Source organism: Cyrtonyx montezumae, unplaced genomic scaffold (genome assembly GCF_038088225.1).
Source record: "Cyrtonyx montezumae isolate F1298 unplaced genomic scaffold, pur_monq_1.0 scaffold_8, whole genome shotgun sequence".
Taxonomy (NCBI): Eukaryota; Metazoa; Chordata; class Aves; order Galliformes; family Odontophoridae; genus Cyrtonyx; species Cyrtonyx montezumae.
This window is the reverse complement of record NW_027072089.1, coordinates 14,853,032-14,872,968: the sequence shown is the minus strand read 5'-3', so window position 1 is coordinate 14,872,968 and position 19,937 is coordinate 14,853,032. Positions and strand designations below refer to the sequence as shown.

The window sequence follows — 19,937 nt, the reverse complement described above, 5'->3', positions numbered from 1 at the left end:
ACGGACTTTAAGCAAGCTTACTTTAAGCTACACAGGGAGCTAGTTAGCAGTGATCCTTGAGAATCTCCTCTAGAAGATTTAAGGGTCTGTGAGAGCTGGTAACTTTTCAAGAAACACCTTTAAAAAGTCCAGAAGCAAGCAACCCCTTTGTGTCACAAATCAAGCAAGCAGGGAAGAAGACCAGCCTGCCTGAACAGAGAATTTCTCCTGAAACAAGAGGAGAAAAAGAAAATATAAGACCTTTGGAAGCAAGGTGTGGCTTCACAGGAATAAATATATAGATAGTACGGAGATATAGACCACACCTGCAGGAAGACAAGAAAAAATTCATCTTGAGTTGATAATGGACAGACATAAAAAAAATAATAAATTCAAGTAGGAAGGAAGTGAAGGCTAAAGGAAAACATCAAACTGATAATTGGAGCAGATGGACAACTAACAAGTAAGGCAGAAGAAAAGGCAGGGGTTTTGAATATCTTACTATTTTTCCCTCAGCGGTCAAGAATAATGATACATCTAAGGCTAACCAGATTTCAGAGTAGGAAATCTCAGGGAGCAGTAACTTTCTATCTGTGGTCACTGAAATTGTAAAAGAGTAGTCATAACAGTCTGTGGGGCCTGAAGGGATTCACCCCAGCGTGAATGCAGAAGGAATTATTGGACAGAATAGCTGGACACATTTCAAAAGTTTAAGAGAGGTCTTAGTAGTTTGGGAATGTCTTATTGTTGACTGGAAGCTCACCAGCATTATACCCACGTATATGAAAAATATGAGAGAAAATCTGGATAAGTCTAACCTCAGTTCCTGAAAGAATTATGGAGAAGTCTTCCCAGCAGTTAAAAAACATAGAAACAAAGAATGATAAAATCGGCAAGGTTGGAAAAGACCTATTGAAATTGACCTATATTTCAGTGTTCTAAACACTTCCACCACAATGATCTCTAATGAAGTAAGTGATAAATATATACTTATCTTCTGCTACATTGCATCTAAAAGGCAATCTGAATATATAAGTAAGGTATTTTTAGGTATATATGTGTTGTTTTGTTTTTGTTTTTTTTTTTGAAAATGCATTGTAACATCTTTTTAACATGCTTATCTCCTAAACTGTATGTTGAAAATAAAACACATACATTCATAAAAACTGCTATTACTCACTGTTATAAGTGATGTTAAAACCACGTCCTGACATTGAATGGTCAGCTTGAAACTCCAGACGTAAAATATGACTATTACTGGTAAGATGAGAAGGTACTTCAGCACCAGTAAATGTGCCTATTATGGGGGAATCTGGAGAGTCACCATCTTTAACTGCAAGGAAGTCAAACTGAGATTCCAAGTCAAAGTCATTAAAAGAAAGATGGATTCGGCTTCCAGGGTCTGAAATTATTGTCCAGATACAATTTAAATTATTCCCATATCCTTCTGGATAATCAGGTGAAAGTACGGTTCCCATTGGTGCAGTGAAATTGGAAAGGCAAGGAACTGTCAAAAAAGAGAGAAAGAAGTTAGATAAGATATGCAAATATTTTAAGAAGCATTTACTGTATTATAAAGCCTTGTATGAGAACTTTAAACATGGCTATTATTTCATCTGAATAATTCAATACTTTGTATAATCTGGTGTGAAGACAGAAAGAAGTTTTTTATCTTATTCCCTTTCCTTCAATAAAATTGCCTCGCAGTCAGAGACCCCAGATAATAAGGAGCATCCTCACTGCAATGGAAACCTACATCAGTTCTTACAATACTCATGTACTTAGTAACCATATGGCATCATTTATTTTCATTAGGTAACTGTTTAGATGAACAGACCTCTCACTGAGCACATTAAGGATTCAGAAGGTCAGCAGCACCCTTATTTGTTTTTTACACACAGAAGCATAAGATATTAACTACTCTCAGAGGGATAAAAGAATTGTATTGCTATAACCAGGGCAATGTGTTATATTCGATCTTTCCAGTTAAACTGCAAAAATGAAAATAACTGATTGCACTCTGAATATATTTGTTCTGCATTACTTCAGGGGAAATCACAGAACCATAGAACCACATGGGTTGGAAGGGGACTGTGGAGATCATCTAGTTCATCCTCTCTGCTAAAACAGGTTCTATTCCATGTTCAGATGGAACATCCTGTGCTCCAGTTTGTGCCTGTTGCCCCTTGTCCTGTCACCGTGTACAGCTGAAAAAAGCCGGACCCCATCCTGCCCTTGAGATATTTGTATGTGTTGATAAGTTTCCCTCAGTATTCTCCAGGCTAAACAACCCCAGGCCTCTCAGCCTTTTCTGGTAAGGGAAATGCTTAAGACCTCTAACATCTTTGTCGCCGTCTACCAGACTCCCTGCAGCAGTACCCCCACCTTTTTTAATTGTGGGATCAGAACTGGACACAGTACTTTAGTTCTGGTCTCACTCGGGCAGAGTGTTAAGAAAGGAATTACAGATATTAATCGTAAAATTAACTTTACTTATGCTGTATAATATAAATGATAGAGCTATGATCGTACAAGTACTACATTATGTTCAGATATAATACATGGGGAAAAAATCTGTAAATAATTGAAACACCTAATTAGAGTTCAGCAACTGCTAATCTAAAGAAACAGATTAATTTATTAGAGTAGCTGTAAAAAGTGCACTGTACATAGAAAATCTATGGATTCCTATTGGAAAGCTAATAATAAAATATTACAACACATAATGTAAAGACAAAACAATTAATACTAAAAGAAAAACAAAGGGAAAAAAAAAAAGGATTTTTCAGTTCTAGGATTTCTACTGGGAATAGCCTTCAGGGAAATCAACAGCTGAACCAAAGCATATTCATTCATTCAGCAGAATCAGTTACATACCATAAACATTGTGATCAATCATGAAAATTATTAAATATAAAGGAAAAAGTTTCAGAATATTATGCATTTCAACAAAATAACAAAAAATTTGGTACATACAAATACAAATTGGTATGTTTGCAGACCACTGATTATTTTCTTGGCAAACTATAGATTTCTCTCCAATTAATTCAAATCCAAAATGACACTCAAATCTTAAGACATCCCGGTTGGAAAATCCATCCCCTTCTCTGATGCCATACAATGGTGTTCCAGGATCACCACAGCTTTCCTTTTCAATTTCTGTTGAAATAAATAAATAATTTATTTCTAGAAGAATAAAATGGACTCCCTGTGGGTATATGCCCACATGTAGAAGATAATTACATATTTGAAGCAAATATAGACCATCTAAATAGCAGTCATTGAAATACACCACTAAGTCTGATTCTATTCCTTTCATTCTTATGAAGAAAATACTGCATAAGGATTCTAGAAAAATCAGAGTTCTTTGTGTTTACAGAGCACTTCAAATTAACTGCAAATGAGAAAAATCATTTATACATTTTTTTCTCTTTAATTTAGGCATAAATAGTATCAAGCAAAATACCATTTGCAGTATGAGATCTCTTAAAATGAAAAACAAACAGCAGTATCCCACTGTGTCCAATACTGTCCACATTCCAATACAGCTGAGCCAACAAAATGGGGAAGGAAAAAGAAGAGAGATTAGTAATATAAAAAGAATTGTCCAAATTCAAAGAAGGCAATGCATAAATAAATAAGCATGCATGTATCTGCATACACATTATATACATTCATTGGTACAAAAAAACCACTATGTAAACACATGAAGACATAACTTTCCTATCCTCTAATAAAATTTTACATAAATTGGCCTAAACATAATATTGTTTAAGATACAATATTCTTTAGAGTTACATCCTCATATCTTTTACTTTCAGTGAAAGTTAGATAAACAGAAGGATCCTCTAAAAGTGCATTTGCGTGCATTTGCATGTTATAAATGCATCAGACAGCAAAAGCTGTAAGGAAGCTGAAGGGGTTCTTAGATTAGGTTCTTGCTCATAGCAAGTTCTGCTCTCAAGTCTGAACAGGTTGCTCAGAGCTTAAAGCAAACAAGTTTTGAAAAAGTCATAAGATGGAGAGACTGTTGTAGGCAACCTGTTCCACTACTTAACTATCTACACGGGAAAAACATTTTTCCTTATATCTACCTTTTCATTCTAACTTAATGCCCATTGTCTCCATCATGTATACATGTTGAGAACTTGGCTCTATTTTCTTGATAACCTCTTCATCTCCAAACTGGACAAGTTGAGCTTCAAATACAGAATATTTAGTTTCAACATGGAATTTAAAAGGAGTTGAAAACTTGAAAAAAGGAATCTCAGTCTTCTAGAGATTAAGATTTTATTATTACATTTGCTTAATAAAGTAAAATAAAAGATAACAACTAAAAACCTAGCAAAGCCCAACAAAATTCATCAGATCTTTTTATATGTATTTCTTCAAAAACTCAGAGGAAGAGAAGGATTTAATTAATAGCAATAAAAAAGGGGTGTGTGGGGTGAGTCAGAATCTCCCCAAAATACATACTTCTAATTAAAGTTAAAGTTGGTCTGAATAAAATATCCTAAAGAAAATGAAAACCTACTCATTCTACCTTAAATGTTGATGGCACTGTCAGTGTCAAACAAAGAATATACAACTGTTTAATTGCCAAAGTAACATAAAATTTTCGTAGATTGTTCAGAGAGCTTAATTTTTTTATGTAAGTCACTTTATGTTTTACTTGGGGAAAAAAAAATTAAAAAAGTAGTATTCTAGAAATTAGGTAACCAACAAGTAATTACATCAAGGAGAATTACAGAGTTTTTTTTCACAGAATATAAGCAAGACAGTAAATATTCTATTTATTCTATTTTGGGGCTACTGTTCTGATGTAGCTAGGTCAATGTTTTTTTCTAATTATTACAACAACTTCTCCAAAATTATTGCCTTCTTTTTTATTATGTTTGCTCATGATGCAGAGTGAAATTTGTTTTTATGTCAGTACAGGTTAAACAAATATGCTGTTAAATTGTTGTGACAGATGGCAGCAGAGGGGCAGTCTTAAAAAATGGTGTCTGATGGGATGCATGAAGCAAATGCATAGAATTGAATTCCTATATGAAAAAAAAAAATTGCATCCATTCACATTCATTGTCATTTGCTGAACATTTCTGAAGACCAAACAGTGCATGTAAGCACAGTAAGGTGGTGGATGGTACATTTCATCAATGGTGACTGCTACATGAAAGTCAAGTCACTTTCCAATGGCCATGTACAGCCATCACACCACAAAATGAAAAACATCTCCATCAACTCATCCATATGAATTAACTAATGGTGGTGACTATGTTGAAAAACACTGTTCTGTAGCTTAGAATTTGCCCTATCAAATAAAAAAAGTGTTACTGTGCTCTTTATATTTTCCATGGAAATAAACAGGAAGCATTACTTTTGGAGTTCCTAAGTATTTTATTCTAAGAGATTCTATGCATTTTGTTACATTTAATAAATACACAGCTGCATTAAATTGATAGAGCAAGATTGTTCATCTTGTCTTCTACAAGATATCCTTCATAGAAAGGCTTAAAGTAATTCTTAAAAGTTCCAAAAATTCTTAGGTAAAGTGTAATTATTGACAGAAGTTAGCTGGGAAAAAATACATTTTTACTTTATGCTGTTTATTGTATGTGAGAGACTACATCCACAATCTTATCTTGTACTTTAATAAATGGAATTAAATTGAACAAGTTGTTATTTGAATGACAGCTTTAAATTAAATAATTCATCTATAAGTTCCAGTCATATTTATCTGTGTTTATAGATTAATATTTTCTGCACAATTCCTCACGTACTGCTCTCTTCAAAATTCATATTAACCTTAGTTCATTTCTGGATCTGTAACAGAATTAGTCTCTGACATCACATCATTCTCTCTGATAGTAGAAATAATCATTATTTTGTAACATTTGAGTGCAAATAGCTTCTGGAATAATTTCTTTGAAACAGACAAAAAAAAATGCTCATTGGGTTTTTTCAGATAATAACATTTCAAATAACATGATTTTAGGACAGAGCACTTCTTCAGCTTTGCTTGAATTCTCAAAAAGTGGCAAATGATATTCATATATTATTTTTACTGTTAGCACTACAGCTGTGCTTCAACTTCCCTGCTTTGAATATATTTCAGTGACTGAACTTTGCCTGAATGTAGTCTATTGAACTTGCACTAAGTCCTCATTGCAAGTGATATGTTTATATTAAAAATATATTTTATGTTTGATTAAGTTAAGCATAAAAGGCAATAGATTTTAGTATAGCTCACTGAATAATATCATCATTAAAACTTTATTTTTTAAACAAAAATATTACTGGAAACTTCTGTTTGATTCAAAAAATAGCTGAGAGAAACAAAGACATTATTTCCTGGTGTATAGCTTTAATTTTCATATAATGAAATTAAGTTTTTATATACATAACAAAGCTCCAATTCACAGAAAAGTTGTTAAGGAATATATTTCAGTGGTTTAGCATTATTATGCTTTACTATTTTAAAGGGATATTGCATGATTTAAGTATTTGGAATAAGTATGTTATGTGTAATGACTATTTTTGAAAAGCAAAAAGTCCACTAAACGACTCTTTAGTACTTTAATTTCATTTTTCCTTTTTTCCTTTTTTTTTTTTTTTTTTTGCATTTTGCTGATATTCTTTTATTATTATTTGTTCTGTTATTTGTTCCTTTTTATATTTTCAATTCATGATGGATTCAATGAGAGATGGCTAGGATTTTGTAATCCAAAATCCAATCTTGCTACTTGCTCCTGAGGAAAATCAACAAATTAGGTTAGATTATTAGGTGCTCCTTTCTTTCTTTGCATTCTGCTTAAAAACAAGCAAACAAAAAAAGTCTCATGTCTATGTAATGATAATTAGGTTGTTTACTGTTCTTGTGAGCTGGTTTTGCTATTAAGCGAAACAAAGTGAAAAGATCTGCACAGGAAATTCAGTTCCTAGGTTGAAAATGGCAAGATCAGCTGTCACACGTGGGTTAATCACATCCACACCCAACAGATGTGATTAAGGAAATCGCTGCACTTTCTCCAGCCAGTCGTAAGACAGAGACACAAGGGTGTAGTGGGCTTTTGGAGAATGAATGTTCCTAACTGTAGCCCCATTGTAAGCCCCCTTTATCTGGTGACATGGACAAAGTATAATTTTGCACGAGGCCCTAAGCAGCAGCAGGCTTTTGAGCAAACTAGGCAGGAGATAGCCCAAACCATGACACCAGGATCAGTACATATGGGACAGGATCTAAAGAACATCCTCTTCACTGCTGCTGGAAAGTTCCCACTTGGAGTCTGTGGCAAAGTGACTTACAAGAGACCAGAGATCAACCCCTTGGATTCTGGAGTCCAGCATACAGGGGGTCTGAAGAGTGCATCATGGTTGTAAAGGTGTGTCATGTAGACACTTATGTGCCCAAGGGATGGGCTACTGATGAACAACAAAATAACCATCATGTAGATCAAGCTGACAAAATTGAGGTGGCTCAAGTAGACTTGGACTAGCAACACAAGGGTGAATTATTTCTAGCTTGGTTTTGGCCCATGAGACCTTGGCTCATCAGGGAAGAGATGGAACATGTATAAGCAGGCTAGTGACCAAGGGATGAACTTAACAATGGATTACCTCTTAACAATGGATAACCTCTTGCTCAGGTTATTCATGACTGTGACAAATGTGCCACAATTAAATGGAATGGAGATGTTCAGTGTGTACCACAAGGGAATTTGATGCTGGAGAAATGCAGACAGTAATTTCATGTATATATATATATATATATATATATATATATATATATATATATATATGCATATGTGTGTGTATGTATTTAATGCTTGTTAATCATTGTTGGTGTATATATATATTAATCATGTAGTGATGTGGAATAAGGGGTAGAGTGTCATGGCTTTATCATTTTTGTTATTGGTATTCCACATCACTACACAATGTAGTACATTGGGAGCTAAAGAGTTAATGCCCCAGCTCTGTGAATCAATAGTTCTGGGTATACCTGTCTGAGAAGAGAACTATGTACCCTAGAGGATTTTGCATTGCTTTGTGTTTTTTTCTATTTTCTGCTCAGAGGGAATGATAAAAACTGTTCACGGGTTACATGACATAAACTGTTGACATTATGTGAATGAGTTAGGTGCGATTCTCTGAGGTTTAAAGTGTTTGAGACTAACAACAACAAAAATAAATGTTTGGTTACAGAAATTATTTCAAATCTCCATAGGAAATATTAAAATCAAAGGGCACAATCTGTTCAAAACTCTGCTAACATTATAAGACAGAAATGTGCTAATGATTTCAACACAATTCCTTCTCTCCCTGTTATTTCCATACCTGTTTCTGAGGCCAGCATCTTATACTAGGAAATGTAAAGGGGGAAACTAGTCAGCTGTAGCTAAAGTATGCATGTTGCTCAGGAAGTACTGTCTCCGATTTATATCCAGGGAAATCGCAATAGATACAAAGAGCACAATGATATTACTTGATAAATACTCAGCTACAAAATACTGTTTTTCCACATAGACCGTATCATTAACCAATTTGCACAGATTAGTTGATCAAGACTGTTCATTTCAAGGTATGACAGCTATGCATGACTATCCAGAACATGACTTCTCTTTTCTATTGCTGCTGCCACTGCTGAAATGCACCACTGTCATTTTTCAGCCTAGTTCCATGACTCTTCAACTAACAGTACACTGCATGATGTTATGATGAGGAATATCAATCAAAAACCACCCCACCACCTCACTGTGCTGACATGGTTTGTTTAGTCTTCATAAAAGTTCAGCAAGTGTCAGTGAATGTCAATGCATGCAATTTTTTCACATGGGGGAGTTCAGTTCCACACCTTTACTTCATTAATACTTCCATGTCAGACACCATTTTGTAAGATTGCCCCTCTGCTGCCATCTGTCACAACAACATTTAACAGTATATTTGTTGGCAAGTTCAATCTCTACTGACATATCACCAACATCTACTTCTGACATCTTTTACAAACACAGAAGTATATCATCCTTAGAGATGGAAGGGACTTCTGAAGGCCATCTAGTCCAACTCCCTGCAATGAACAGGGACACTACAGCTAGATGAGGTTGCCTGAGGCCTTATCCAACCTTGCCTTGAAAGTCTCCGGGGGCAGGGCATCAACCACATCACTAGGCAATGTGTTTCAGTGCCTCACCACCATCACTGTAAAAGTCTTGGGCCATCAGCATAAAATAGGAGGCATTACTTTCAGGGCAGCTCCTGGCTTTTTACATATTCCTTAATAGTTGACTATACCATGAGATGCTGCTGTAGAAGGACACCAAATGTAAAACTAACTTTTTTTTTAAAAAAAAGGTCAGGATACTGATTATTTTGGAAACTTGGTAAAACAAAACAAGCAACTTTGTGAATCAAAGCTCTGAGTCACTGAAAATATATTTCCTAACAAGGAATATCTGGAAGACAATTTACTACAGAGGAAAACAAAACAAAACAAAACAAAATGAAAAAAAAAAAAAAAGAAAAGAAAGCAAATGCAAACAACTCAGGATATATAATGAAAATAATTTTGAATTAAAATTATTATTATTATTTTTTTTTTGCTTTGTACTGAGGAATTCTGTAGATTTCTAGCCAGTGAAGAACTGAGAGTCAAAAGCTACAGAAGCTATCAGTATGAGAATATGACTACAAGAAAGTCCTTTTCCTCTTATTCTGGTTTTATTTGTTTATTTATTTATTGGAAAGGTCACATATATTCTAGAGGTGAATAAATGGGCCCAGGGGAAAACTAATAGTCACTTGCTATACAAATGCATTTTGACACAGAGGCACTGGAGTTAGGACTTGTCTGTCTTATCCCTTCTGTAATTTAAGGAAAAACAAAATGCAAGAATTGGATCCTTATGAAGGAAAACAATTCTGAAGAAACAGATTTCACTGGTTCTACAGCGAAAAAGTAAATTTTACAGACTTGAAATGACTTCAGCAGAGATGCAAATAAATCTATAGTACTTAATGGAAGCATTTATTAGTCAAAGACCCATCGAACTTTAATAACATTTTAATGTAAAGTTTTTTGTTTTCACTGACCATGTAAATAGAAGTAAAACAAAAATTAAAAAAAAATTTGAATCTGATTAAAAAAAGAATTAAGATATTTTTGATCTGTTTGATATTAGAATTTTCGATGGCAAAAGCTGGAAACATTCACTCTGGACATATTGGTATATTGCAAGACAACATAGAAAAATATATAAGATCATACTCCCAAGCACACAGGCATATACAATTTATATACACAAAATTGAATTGTATCATATATCTAATTTGGCTGTGAAATTACCATAATAGACACTGTGGGACTTTCCTACTCAAAAACCTAAGAGATATCACAGTATTTGTAAAACTTTTGTTCACAAAGCACAAAGGAATCAGCAGTAGTATAGTCATCTATCTTATGTCAAACATCAGAACTTAATCATATAGAGAAAAGCACTCAAATGCACAAAGCAGGAAAACAAAGAGGTTATGAAATACAAGCATATATTTCTTAGCGTCAATTAGGATGATAAATAATAGTGGCAACAGGTAAATCATGGCATATGTCTTCAAGTTATTGATCCTCAAGAAGAAGAATCTTAAAGATACATAACAGTTAAACAGTTATGAATCTGTTTCAGCACGATTATTGATTTTGCTTTCCAGTTTCCATGGAAAAAGATTGAATAAGACATAGTACTATTTGCATTAAATAGAAGTTAAACATTGCCATGATGAGCAAACAAAACAAAAAGAAATTTGAGTGACCTCGAATATTACATCTTCTTATAAGTTCTATTATGTTTATAGGTTATTTCTTATTAAAAAAAGTTTTGTCTCTTAACTATTATGGTTACAGCATGAATACGTTTAAAAGCAAAGGATGGAAGTCATTTATAAAAAAAAAAAAAAAAAGAGTTTGTTGTCATGTGATTTTTCAGTTCTATTTTAAATGTTATCAACAGTCTTGTCTCATACTAGCCATGAGATTTTTTCTATAGATTTTATGCCTTAGAAATACATAAAATAATTGCCACACTGATCACTATTATCAATTACAATTTATTTAGCCTAAATTCTAATCACAGTTATGTTTCTTGCCTTCGTTTTAGCTTGTTTTTTACAAAGACACACAAGAAAGAGCAAATCTGAGAATGGGGAAGGAATTTGCATTGAGTGCAAATACTGATGGACTAGAACAATTTCTGTATCAAAACCATATGGTTCACACCACTGTTCCTCCAGCTGTGCCTGATTGCCCTGGTTGAGAGAGCCATTACAGTGAGTTGCAGCAATTTCTTTGTGCTCCTAGATGTCTTTACAGAAGAGTCAGTTATGCAAAGAGAAGAAGGAGGGGAAGGCATGGAGTCAAATCTTATGCCTATATGGATCCACAACGTGATTAGTGTAACAAACACCTGCTCAAGTCTATACAGAAAAAGAGTAAAATTCTACTCAACAACAAAAGAGATAAAAAGTTATTTGAAAGAAGCAGCAGTACCAAGGAAAGAATTTCTCTTACTATGAAAAATATTGAGTAATTAACTGTGGGATGGTAATGGGAAAGAAAAATTCAGATGAAATTCATCTAAGAATGCACAGAAAAAAAAAACAATGGTAGATAACACTGTGAGTAATATTTCATGTAAATCAAAAGTAACCGACATCTATAGTTTAAAAAAAAAACTAGTGAAAGCCATTTTCCATGACAAAAGATTTTTCAGGTGGATAGAAATCATAACTGTATAATTTTTACTATATAATTTACCTTTTTTGTTGTTATTATAAGAATTAACTATTTCATAGTTATCATGAAATCATAGAAAATTCTGACTTGGAAGAAACCTACAGAGATTAGTGAGTTCATCTTCTGGCTCCATACAGAACCACCCAAAATTCAAATCCTATGTCTGAGAGCATTGTCCAAAATGCTGCCTGAGCTCCAGCAGTCCTAGTCCCATGACCACTACGCTGGGGAGCCTGTTCCAGAGCCTAACTTCTCCTTTGGTGAAGAACTTTTTTCTGTAATTTTTTCCACCCCAGCTGTCCTGTCTGTAGGCCCCCTTCAGGTACTGGAAGGTCACTGGAGTTCTCTCTTGAGCATTCTCTTCTCCAGGCTGAAGGGCCCCTACTCTGTTTGTCCCCATGAAGGATGTGCTCCAGCCCTCTAATTATCAACCAATGATATTCAACCTGAACCTCTCCTGGCACAACTTCAGACAATTACCTCTCATTCTATCACTAGTTACATTAGAGAAGAGGCTTATCCTCACTTCATAAAGAGTAATTTCTGGAATTTAATTCAGGAAGATTTTTTATTTTTTTTCCACAAATCTTTACATATTTAAAATTACAGACACCAGGAAGATTTAAAAATTCTGCTAGCACAGTACTCTTTTTCATTGTAACTCAATAGAGTTATTTCAGACTGAAGGAACTGCAATTGAGTAATATTAACTAATTTCTAGCAGTTTTCCTTTTGTCAAGGAACATACAGTTCCTCAACTTTAGCCAGACTAAAGGTGGATTACTGGAAAATTCTAAGTAAGTTTCATGCAACTGTCAAAATTGTATTTTAAAGGTGGAAATACAGTTCTGGATTGTTTTGTCACACAGCTACACATCAAAAAGGAAATCATTCTGATAAGCAAAAAAATATATATTTCAGATCCCTCTCTTGTCCCTTAGTCTAACTTCTAATAGCAGGCAACTATGCTGTTAATATTACTCATGGAACTGTAGAAACTAAGCAATAGCAAAAAAAAGAATTAATGAAAAAATATTACCAAAGATTATTAACTAAATCTGCTATTCTTCATAAGAGCAGTTACAAAGAGAAGAAACAAAACATCTCCCAGTCCACAGCTTACCGTTTGGTCTGTCAAAAAGAAATGAAAAGTGAACAAGTTGAACAACTGTCGTCAGTCAATAAAATATTTGCAAGAGAAATGCCAGAAACAGAGAAACATAATGGGAAGAAACTAACAAAAATTGCATAATACTTCCTTAATTTATCTCCCTACTTCTTGAATATGAGCATCTTAAGTTAAAACGTGACTGGAAGCAAAAACTAGCTGCATTCACAATCTGTATACTCTTGAGTACGGCAAAATTCACAGTTAGTAGAAATAACTGAGAAGATTTATATTGATTGAAATCCATTTAGTAACAGTTACATAAATTCAATAATTTCTGTGTTTGAATCAATTTTCTGTAAATGGATTGGTGAAACTCAGGGATCATTTTTTATCAATTTAAAAAAAGAGGTTTTTTTCACAGATTAAATAATTTGATTTCAATAAGATAAGGTCAAGTACATTGTTAACCACAACAAAGAGAAAAGCTGTAGAAAACGTAGTCCTCCAAAATTTGAAAAATGATCTGAAAATTGATAAAAATCTGTGGTATACGACATTACTGACATGAAAAGCAGCAGGAAACTAATTTGTCGCTGCTGATTTGGCTAAAGATTCCACTGTTAGCTTAAGAAAATCTTGAGGAAAATAGAATGTTTTAATAGATTCAGAAGCTTCATTTTCATATGACAGTATGTTTTTGAAGACAATATAAATGAAAATGGACAGCTTCAATGGATTTTTCTATTATCACGTGAATCAAGTCAAGCAGACCTGTACACACACTGACCTCCTTTTTTTTTCTGAGTATTTCTGTTCTTTTTCTTAAATGGTGTTTGCAGATGTATATCTAAATTCAAGACTGCTGAAGCTTTTATCCACAGTTCAGCTCTTGACACACACAGAATTAATATTTTGAAATTAAATTTATTTGCAGTCAGTATGTAAACTTAAGGCTCTTTCAAATGTAGTGATAGTATCCAATAATAACCAAACAGATAATGTTTTCAAGCTACACCTGCTCTGAAACTCTTCTTTGGTGGCGCTCAGTTAATAATCAGTGCCTTGAAAAACATGATTATCCATATCAGATTCTGAATATATGTGTGACTATACAACTCCATTAAGATTTTAACTTGGTAGCAATTTCATCAACACTGAATAGCGAATTTCGTTGACCATAACCTCCAATCAGAATGCAAATCTATTAGTTCCAGCATGCTTTTACTTAAAAAAAACTTTTGAACACTGCAAAAGAATTTTAAGGACACCCTAAAATTTGCTTTGAGTGTTTTCAGATTAATGCCAAAAGGAAGATGGAAAAAGAGAGATGCTGGTGACCAATTTATTATGAAGGATAAAGCATTACATTTTGAACAAAGCATCCAGTAGAGATCAAGGTCATAAAGCAGGGGAAAAAAAAATCCTGTAGAGAAACATTTACCAATGCCTATGAAGGAAGTAAATACATCCGTAGCTTTTCCTTATGTGTTGATCCACTCATACAAATGTACAGCACTGGAAAAACATTAGTTCAGGAACAAGATGAAATGTTGTGATTTTTACAGATGTAATCAGAAAACATTAATTATGAAGCAAAAAACAGTTTTTAGTTATGTCAAAATTTATTCTTCAACATTAACATTACTTTCAGCTGCATCACACAGTTGAAATCTTCTTAGCAAGCATAATACTGCAGAATATTTGTCTATAATGGTTTCATAATAGTATAATTCTCCCACCCGTGACTCATATTATTCTTCCAGACCACTATAACATTGTTATGCCAAATGATATTATCATATGATGCATTTCTACTATTACCCATGTAAAAACTATTCATTTATCACATATGAATATGGCTTTTTACGTGATGGGTATTTGCCATTCGAATATTTTTCCACCAAAACACTTCATATAAGTTGCTTTCAAAGTAAGTCGGATGTAGTTTTTTTTCAATCTGGAAACAGAGTTTACTCACTCACCACTACCATGCCTCAAAAAAAGAGAAAAATTGTGGTAGAAGATCTAACTAGTCTATAACTTGGGAAAGGGTAAAGCTCTCATTACATATTCACCTACTTGCCATATTTCAGGTCATTGTTCTGTGCTGTGCTAGAACTTATCAAGAAGGTTGCCATATTATTTTTAAAGGCTACAAAATAATGCTTTTTCCTGAAATTATATTCTTCAAAGTTGCTAGTGTTTTACTTGAATTTTCCCATAAACACATTAAGTGAGATGGTCACGTAGTAAAAATAATTTAAGCCCACACAACTAAACTTCAGAGTTTCTAAAATGGTTAAAGAAAGAATAATTAAACCACATCTTTTCTTACCTAGGAAAGGATGATTAAGCCCCAAAGGAAGTCTCACTGAAAATATGCCTTATTGTTTCACACTTTATTATGATTAAAATATATACATTAGAGGTAAAATATTATTTATATATGAATAAGGCAACTAAGTTAGGAAAAATACTTCTCTACTATATAAATAATGATGAGAACATTGTTTTGGCTGTGCTATAAAACTTTTGAAAAAATACTGAAATACAGGAGAGATACAGATCTGATGAGAGTAAATTTTCCAATACAGGTAAATCTCAGTCTATAAAATGTATGTGATTTCCTTTTCATGTGTGCTTGAATATATGAAGTTCTTAGAAAATCTAAAAATTTTGAAACAAAGGTATGAAATTCTGAACTGTATGTAGTTACAATTTAATAGCAAATAATTTATAGTTTAAAATAATTAATCACTGTAAGCACAAGTTCGGATTCTAAATTATGAAGTATTTAAATCATCAGATAAAAAACTTTTTAAACTACATGTTCTAGACCATCTGCAGGCCATTGAACGTACCCATCTGACCAAGTATAAGCTATTTTTTCCTGACCCTTTATCCCTCACGTTCTCCCCACTCCTCTTCTATGTAATATATTGAATCTTACTGACAGATTACGCAGCTTGTAATATAAATTACTCATTGTATTATTATAATAGAAATATAACAGAAAATAACATTACAAAATAAGATCAATGTTTCAGCCTTCTGGGCTGAATCTAACCAGACTGACTTTTAAGACTGACTTAAAACATTCTAAAGAGCTTTTCATAACTGTTCATTAACCTTTCAATTTCCATTGATCCATGGCACTATGCCTTTGTCTGGGGTTTAATACATAGACCTTTGTGAAGAATCCCTCACAATTATGTCTTGGTCTAGAGACTGCTTACTACAGATGTCACATTATGAAAGGTCATGCACATAGATGCTAAGTCTGAACTAATAACAACAGAAGCAGAATTTATTATCCTGAATTATAACGAAAGCTGAACTACATTCAGCTCAGGAAAGAACTGTAAATTGTGTTCAAAAAACTAGGTATGAAATATTAAAGTAAGAAATACACAAAACACTGGGTAGATTAGAAAAGCATAAACAGGGAAACGTACTGCTGTGCAGATTCTACACAAAGCAATGCAAAATTCTAAAATATCTTGTAAAGGAGCTAAATTTTAGCAGTGAGGAAAATACGTAGATTGAGAAAGTATGATGTATGATTCTATCTATGAAATAAGCCTGGCCACCTTTTATTGCTTTTATATAGACAGAATATGGTTCAAATACCATGGCTACCTACATCCTCTTAATGGTTTTGCTATATCAGGAAGATATTTAGACTACTTGAATATACTGTAGGACTCTATCTAGATTACCTCTTATGACCTACCTGAGGAACTAACATCCTTTTGCTTGTCTAATTAACTCAATGGAAAAACAACTTTGAATATTTTCTAGCCATTCCATACTGGATGAAGAAGCAGGGCCAAAGGCTTCTCAGTTTACAAAATAAACGACCAATTAACAACATAGTTGAAAGCAGTTGTATGCACTGTGAATGACTGAGGAATCAAAAATTGGAATGAAACAAGAAGTGAATTACAGTATAAGTGCATGAATGTATTTTCTTCTAAGACTAGCTTAAAACATTTTAATGGTTTATATAAACACTCATTAATCTTTCAATTTGCAACTTGCCTGTTCCATGCCTGATTTGTTCCGTAATATGTATATTGGATACCTTTATATTAAGCAGAGTAGTTTTCCACTTCAAACATATCAGTGGATAATAAGAGCATTGTTCCAAAAAATATCAAGAAATGCTACAGGAGATTTCCATTTCATAACTGTAGAAGTTACTAACAAAAATCATATTCACAAAAATCATGATGAAGCCTTCTGACATTGATGCAACACCATTTGAAATCACAGATGTCATGTTCCTTCACAAAGCATTAGAGAATGCACTGACAAAAACCCTGAATCTTCTTAGAATTAATGTCATTAATATGACAAAGGAAGATGAAGAGCAAAAATATTCACTATTGTGTGGTGAATCACTAGCAGCATACTATATTACTCTGTAAATAGACAAGGTTAAACATAAATGGGATTAAGGCGTGTGTTATGAAACTGCAATTTTATCTTGATCAGACACACTTCACATTATTTTTGAACTAATTTGAAGGATTAATCATTAACAGTCAAACATATCTAGATCCTGCATTGTGAATACTGGTACCTCTAATTATGCACCTGGGCTAGTACTCTCTTAAGACCTCAAGAACAATGCTGAGAAATCCTTGCATCTAGAAAAATCTGGAATAGGATTTCTACCACTGCCTCTTCTGCTACTGCATAATTTCACACCTCCAAATGTTGTTTTCAGAAGAAAGCAAAATATGATAGACAGCAATCATTCAAAAATAATCTCCTTAGAACTGTGAAGTTTTCTGAAATAAAACAGTTATTCCAAAAGATCATCAGCATATTACTCTACTCCCAACCTAATGCAGAAAATCGAAACCTACCAAGAATTCTGAAAAAATAAAGTCTAGAAAGCAAAACTCAGATGGAAAAACATAAAAAAGATTTACAACAGATTTTCTTTATCATTCTATGTAGGTCACTCTGAAAGTAATGTTTCCTATTTATTTTCATGGAAACTACAAGAGATGCAAAGAAAATAATAGCACTATTTGATAGAACAAATTCTCAGCTACAAAACACTATTTTTCAACAATCACTATCAATAGCTATGCGTTTTCACCAGCAATGAACAAGATTCTGCATGCCACACTCATAAAAATCTTCACAGCTGTCCAGAACATTGGTTGTCTTTCATATCACATTCTCCACTACTGAAATGCCTTTTTAGACTCCATAAACTCTCTACACAAAGGAATTCTGTTACACATTTTTGTTGCATACACACTACCATTTAAGACACCATTTTATCAGACAGGGGTAGTTTGATAAAATGCTGCCACCTGTCTGCAACAAATTGGAATTTTGGTGGGAAGGTTCAACCTACATGCTACCAACATCTACCTTTGGCATCATGGACCAGCACAACAAAATAGGAGGCATTAACTTCAGAGAAGATTGCATACCTCGTTTAAGACTTACTGACAACCTGCATCAAGAAATTTCTTTTACCACTAAAAAAAAAAAATAATAAAGCTAGCAGAGTCTATTTTAAAAACACACTAAATAATTAATAAAAGGGAATAATATTTCTTCCCATCTTGATAAGTTTAGCTACAGTGGGGTTTGGTTGCTCAAGATCATGAAGGTGAAGGCAATTCACCTGTGCAAATGGAATGGGCGGAGTCAGGCTCCACCATTCTTAGTCCTCATTTAAGGGCTAACTGCCATTAAGGAAGGATCTCTTGTTGGAGATCTGTCTTCTCTGAGTTCTTTTTCTGGGATTCTAGATCCTCAGAGATGGGTGAGGATTTTCCTTCCTTTTGTAATATCTCCTTGTTTGTGCTGGTACCTTTGTTTTCACAGGTAGGCATAATAATAGTTCTACATAGCTACGTGTATACAGTTCAAAATAGAAACAGACAAATGTTATTCTAAAAAACAGAAAAAATGTCAAGCAGGTTTTAGAATTGGCTGCTGTGATTCTCATTATATGCTACACAATTGTAAAGGGCTTTTATTTTTTCCCTAAAATTTTAACTAATGTGATTTCACTGGCAGCTGGTTAATAAACCAAAAGAAGAAAAAAAAAAAAACAAAACAGCATTTTCACTCATCTCTTCTGTAAGACATATGAGAAAATCACTTGCTTCCCACATCAGTGTGCATTTCTCAGAGTTAATATAATTTTTCTGTTACATTTCTCTTTTATGAAGAAAACAAATCCTTTCTTAACTGTTACTTTGATCCACGTATTCAAAAAAAATTGATTCAGAAAGGAACTTGGGGCAAATGCTATTTTCTAATGCAGCAGAACAAATCTACTTTTTGTTTTTACTAGGAAAAAATCTCAGGAGAAAACAGCGTAAGGCAAACACTTCAGACAAACAGTACACAATGTAATGAAGGAAAACAAGAAAACTTGGCTAAATGAAGAGTAGACTAAAATAAACAAGGAAAAAAAATACTGGGTGAAAATTGTGATCTGCCCAGTGGCTAATAATTAAAAATATATAAAAATATATTAAATAATAAATTATATAATAGTTCTGAGGCTAAGTAAATATTCTGCTTCTTGTGCAAATTTTGTACACTTCTGCATGATATAGAAATTTCATTGAATGATATTTGATGCATTAAAAGCATATTAGAAGTTCTTAAATAATTAAAATTTTACAGAAATGTTCTCAGACCTAGATATTCTTAGGTTTCAAAGCAATTCTAGACATTGATTACTGAGTCATCCAAAAGCCACAGGTGAAATATGTGTCTATGATTAATACTGCTGTGCTAATGTTACCTACTTTAACAGTATTTCACCCTGGCTAGTTTGCTTTGAAATGATGAGCCATGTCTCTGGTTAATTTTACCAGCATCTCCTGATCATAGAGTAGAAATGCAATCATATGTTTTCCAGTATCAGAAAGCAGCAAGAACTAATTGTGCATTTATTATTAAGAACTAATTGTGCATTGTACATAAATTTAATTTACACTGAGTAAAAGGCTACATGTGCCATAACTTTATCTACTTCACTTTAGAAATGACCAGACCATATAAGCAGCTTCC

General features: G+C 33.5%; 1 protein-coding gene across 3 annotated transcripts in view; it reads right to left on the bottom strand.

Annotated features, from left to right (window-relative positions):
- CSMD3 (CUB and Sushi multiple domains 3) overlaps nt 1–19,937 on the bottom strand; it is a 512,136-nt gene that overhangs the window by 203,345 nt on the left and 288,854 nt on the right. For all 3 annotated transcript variants that reach the window (XM_065752466.1, XM_065752468.1, XM_065752469.1), the window contains 2 exons: nt 2,956–3,138; nt 1,160–1,486 (listed from right to left, as the gene is read on the bottom strand). In XM_065752466.1, coding sequence (XP_065608538.1) covers nt 1,160–1,486; nt 2,956–3,138 — 510 coding nt within the window. The remainder of the gene's footprint in view (nt 1–1,159; nt 1,487–2,955; nt 3,139–19,937) is intronic.